Source organism: Cordyceps militaris (genome assembly GCF_000225605.1).
Source record: "Cordyceps militaris CM01 unplaced genomic scaffold CCM_S00005, whole genome shotgun sequence".
NCBI classification, from domain to species: domain Eukaryota; kingdom Fungi; phylum Ascomycota; class Sordariomycetes; order Hypocreales; family Cordycipitaceae; genus Cordyceps; species Cordyceps militaris.
Genome location: NW_006271973.1, coordinates 1,111,763 through 1,116,048, shown reverse-complemented (window position 1 = coordinate 1,116,048; position 4,286 = coordinate 1,111,763). Strand labels below are relative to the sequence as shown.

General features: G+C 52.6%; 1 protein-coding gene across 1 annotated transcript; it reads left to right on the top strand.

Moving 5' to 3' along the window:
• Positions 1-1,276: 1,276 nt before the first annotated feature.
• Positions 1,277-3,830, top strand: CCM_06730 (beta-glucosidase; the record flags this gene model as incomplete). The annotated part of the gene is made up of 2 exons (XM_006671871.1): positions 1,277-1,346; positions 1,402-3,830. 2 exons carry the CDS (start codon positions 1,277-1,279, stop codon positions 3,828-3,830), a joined length of 2,499 nt encoding a protein of 832 aa, XP_006671934.1.
• Between the last annotated feature and the right edge of the window lie 456 nt (positions 3,831-4,286).

The window sequence follows — 4,286 nt, the reverse complement described above, 5'->3', positions numbered from 1 at the left end:
TACAGCTGAGAGCTCTCAGTTCAGTCTGAACGACGACTTGAGCTCCAACAAAAAAGGTCTGCAATTGAGATAAAATCTGTCTTTCTTCCCCCGAATGGCACACACACTCGACACGGCTGCAGCACTCACCACTCAGCTATGAAATTGCAAGTGAATGAATGGGCCGGACGGTGCGGGCATGTCATTTTCGATTCAATAAGGTGACCACGCTGAACCGCTGAGTAGATGATGCAAGGGCTGTGTGCTAGTTGTATGTGAACAAATTAGCACTAATAGATTGTCAGAAATTGACATTGTAATACGCAAAGCACTTCTGAGGTTGTTTTTTCTGACGAGTCTACAGCTGCTACGTGCCATGCTCCCGCTCTGCTTATTATTTCCACCGTGGGCAAATGGTATGTTACCTTACGCCCGCTCAACGGAATAAGTTGTGCGCGAGAGATTTCGGCACCGCCGTCGGCCAATCCCAAGCTCTTAATGGAACCCGGCTGCGGGGATATAGATGGCGCTGCTGGTGAAAAATTGACGACATCTCGGGTTCCGACTGATACGGCCGTGTTCACAGACATCAAACACGTGCTTCGTGAAGGTTCGTCGGGGAGCGTCGTGCGTTTCGGCTGGCCTTTCCCTCCAAGAGTCTTGCAGGCTCGGTAGCGCCAGCATCGAGGCCTCGCAAAGTCGGGGGGGGTATCGGCCAGGTTATGGTGGTTGCAGAACGGCGGACAGCAACCAGCGGGATATCGTCCCGAAGATGCGGCCGGGCTTCTGTTGATTGGCTTGTCGGCGACGGCTGCATATTTATCCCCTAGCAAAAGTTGTCTCCGCTGATTATGGCGTCGCCAAGTGCCCACAACTCTCCAATTTAGCGGGGTCGTCCATTAAACATCTCCAAATAGCCCCAACGAGAGGCCCTGAAAGCTGTTCCGGTACACTCGTTTCTTGGAGCTCCTCGCATTTCGTTGGCATTGTCTCATCGCAGCTGCTCTTGTAACGGGCTCTGATTGGGCCTGTAAGATGACGAAACATGGCTCCAAAAAAGGAAATCCCGGCCTTTGCACCGCATCAGCCCCGCGATGCCGGCGAAGCTACTTAAACTTCAACCCCGCGCTAGAGTTACTTTTTTCTCCTTCTCTCTTGCGCTGCTATTGACGGGGAAATACTCAGGCTTTATCTACTATTTGTGATTAGAGAGCTTCATAGACTTGGTCTGAAGCATATTCTATCAGTTCTTTCTTCCTGCATAGAACCCTAGGACGGCTCAGCGACATCGTCCATCATGGCCAACCTCAACGTAGAGGAGGTGCTCAAGAAGCTGACCATTACCGAAAAGGTTGAACTGCTCTCCGGTAGGCCAAACTACTTCATGATCATATGGTGCACTGCTAACTTTAACACGCCTAGGCATCGACTTTTGGCATACAAAGGCTTTGCCCAAGCATGGGATACCCTCCATTCGCATGTCCGATGGCCCGACCGGCGTACGCGGAACCAAGTTCTTCAATGGTGTCCCCGCTGCTTGCTTTCCCTGCGGTACTGCCCTTGGTGCTACCTTCAATCAAGAGCTTCTTGAGCAGGCCGGCAAGACCATGGGCGACGAGGCCATTGCCAAGAGCGCCCACCTGATTCTCGGTCCGACGATCAACATGCAGCGGTCTCCCCTTGGCGGCCGCGGCTTCGAGTCGATTGGCGAGGATCCATTCCTGAGCGGACTCGGTGCCGCGGCTCTAGTCCGCGGTATTCAGAGTACCGGTGTTGTTGCTACCATCAAGCACTTTCTCTGCAACGACCAGGAGGACAAGCGCATGGGTGTCCACAGTATCGTCACCGAGCGTGCTCTCCGCGAAATCTATGCCATGCCCTTCCAGATCGCTGTTCGCGACGCCTATCCTGGCGCCTTCATGACCGCCTATAATGGCATCAACGGCACTTTTTGCAGCGAGAACCTTAAATATCTCGATGGCATGCTGCGCAAGGAATGGGGCTGGAGTGGGCTCATCATGAGTGACTGGTTTGGCACGTATAGCACAAACGATGCCGTCAAGGCCGGCCTTGATCTCGAGATGCCAGGTCCTTCGCGTTTTCGCGGTGACGCTCTCCAGTTCAATGCTTCCACCGGCAAGCCTTTTATCCATCACATTGACGACCGCGTGCGCGCTGTGCTAAACCTGGTCAAGAAGGTCTCGTCCCTACCAATTGAAGAAAACGGCCCCGAAACGACACTTGACACACCTGAAACGGCCGCCCTGCTACGAAAAATTGGCAATGAAAGTATTGTGTTGCTAAAGAACAAGGATAATATACTCCCTTTTTCCAAAGACAAGAAGACTCTGGTGTTGGGGCCTAACGCCAAGGAGGCCACTTACCATGGTGGTGGCTCAGCTGCTCTTCGTGCCTACTATGCCGTTACTCCATATGATGGTATTAGTGAGAAACTCGGTAGTCGGCCTGCCTTTACTGTTGGCGCCTATACCCATCGCTTTCTGCCCATCCTGGGAAGTCAACTCACCGACCCTAACGGCAAGCTTGGCATGCGTTGGAGGGTCTTCAACGAAGCCCCGGGGACCCCTGATCGCAAAGTGATTGACGAGCTTCAGTTCACCAAAACTGAGATGCATTTGGTCGACTACAGTAACCCGAAAGCCAACGATGTATGGTATGCAGATCTAGAAGGCTCCCTCGTCGCCGATGAGGATTGCACATTTGAGATCGGTGTCGTTGTTTCCGGCACGGCCAAGGCATTTGTCAACGATCAGCTCATTGTTGACAACGCCACGAAACAAATCGCCGGTGACGCATTTTTTGGCACCGCCACTCGCGAAGAGCGCGGTTGCGTCGGGATGAAGAAGGGCGAAACCTATAAGTTCCGTATCGAGTTCGGCTCGGCTCCTACATTTACTCTGAAGGGTGATGCGTATGTGTCTGGCCATGGCTCTCTCCGCGTTGGCGGTTGCAAGGTCCTTGATGACCAGCAGGAAATAAAAAAATCCGTGCAGCTCGCCAAAGAGCATGACCAAGTCATCATTTGCGCTGGCCTCAACTCGGACTGGGAGTCAGAGGGCGGGGACCGCGCATCCATGAAGTTGCCCGGCGTTCTTGACCAGCTCATTGCCGAAGTCACTGCCGCCAATGACAGCACGGTCGTTGTCATGCAAACCGGCACACCCGAGGAGATGCCCTGGCTGTCCCATACCAAAGCTGTCCTACAAGCCTGGTATGGAGGCAACGAAACCGGCAACTGCATTGCTGATACCATTTTCGGCGACGCAAATCCCTCTGGCAAACTGTCACTCAGCTTCCCCAAGCGTCTGCAGGACACGCCTGCGTTCCTGAACTTCCGTGCCGAAGCCGGCCGCACTCTCTACGGCGAGGATGTCTACGTTGGCTACCGCTACTACGAGTTTGCCGACCGAGAAGTCAACTTTCCATTTGGCCACGGCCTGTCTTACACAACATTTGGCTTTTCCGGTCTGTCCGTCGCTACCTTCAAGGGCAAGGTGGAGGCCACTCTCACGATTACCAACACTGGGAGCAGGAAGGGCTCCGCCGTTGCGCAAATGTACATTCAGCCAAGGCAGGCCGCACGCGTCAACCGCCCCGTCAAGGAGCTGCGTGGATTCACAAAGGTCGAGCTCGAGGCCGGCGCGTCCAAGACGGTCTCTATTAGCGAGCTTGAAAAGTACGCGCTGGCATATTTTGACGAAGAGCGTGACCAGTGGTGTGTCGAGTCAGGCGAATACGATGTCATCATCAGCGACAGTAGTGTTGTCAATGAGATGACGCTGCGGGCTAGCATTACCGTACCGGAGACATATTGGTGGTCTGGCATTTAGACTGGATTGATGTTATGGACTAGTTCATACTACCGAGATCTACATACCTCGCTACTCATAGTCTGCTTCTTTGGTACAGCCTCTCAACTGTATACAACAACGCATGTATGCACATTCATTCATCTCCTAGTAGTGTATATCTACAAACGACCTAATCGTTTATTTTGGTTTCGTGAAGGGTGCCTAGTAACAGAGAAGAGGCGATTAGAACCATTTGCTTTCACAGCTCAGTTTATATCATCGATACAGTGGTCAAAGAAGCAAGTGAATATGTATATATAGCTCTGTCTTTTTTTGTAAAAACACTCTATTCTTTCATATCGTACAATCCGTCACAAGGTACAGCTTTTGGCTCTCCAGTTTCTCATGCGGCTCTCGTCTTTGCGTTTACTCCTCATCGGCACGCTTTTGGGGAGGCCAGTTGCCCTCCGTGCCCTGCTCGGCACGCTTTTGGGG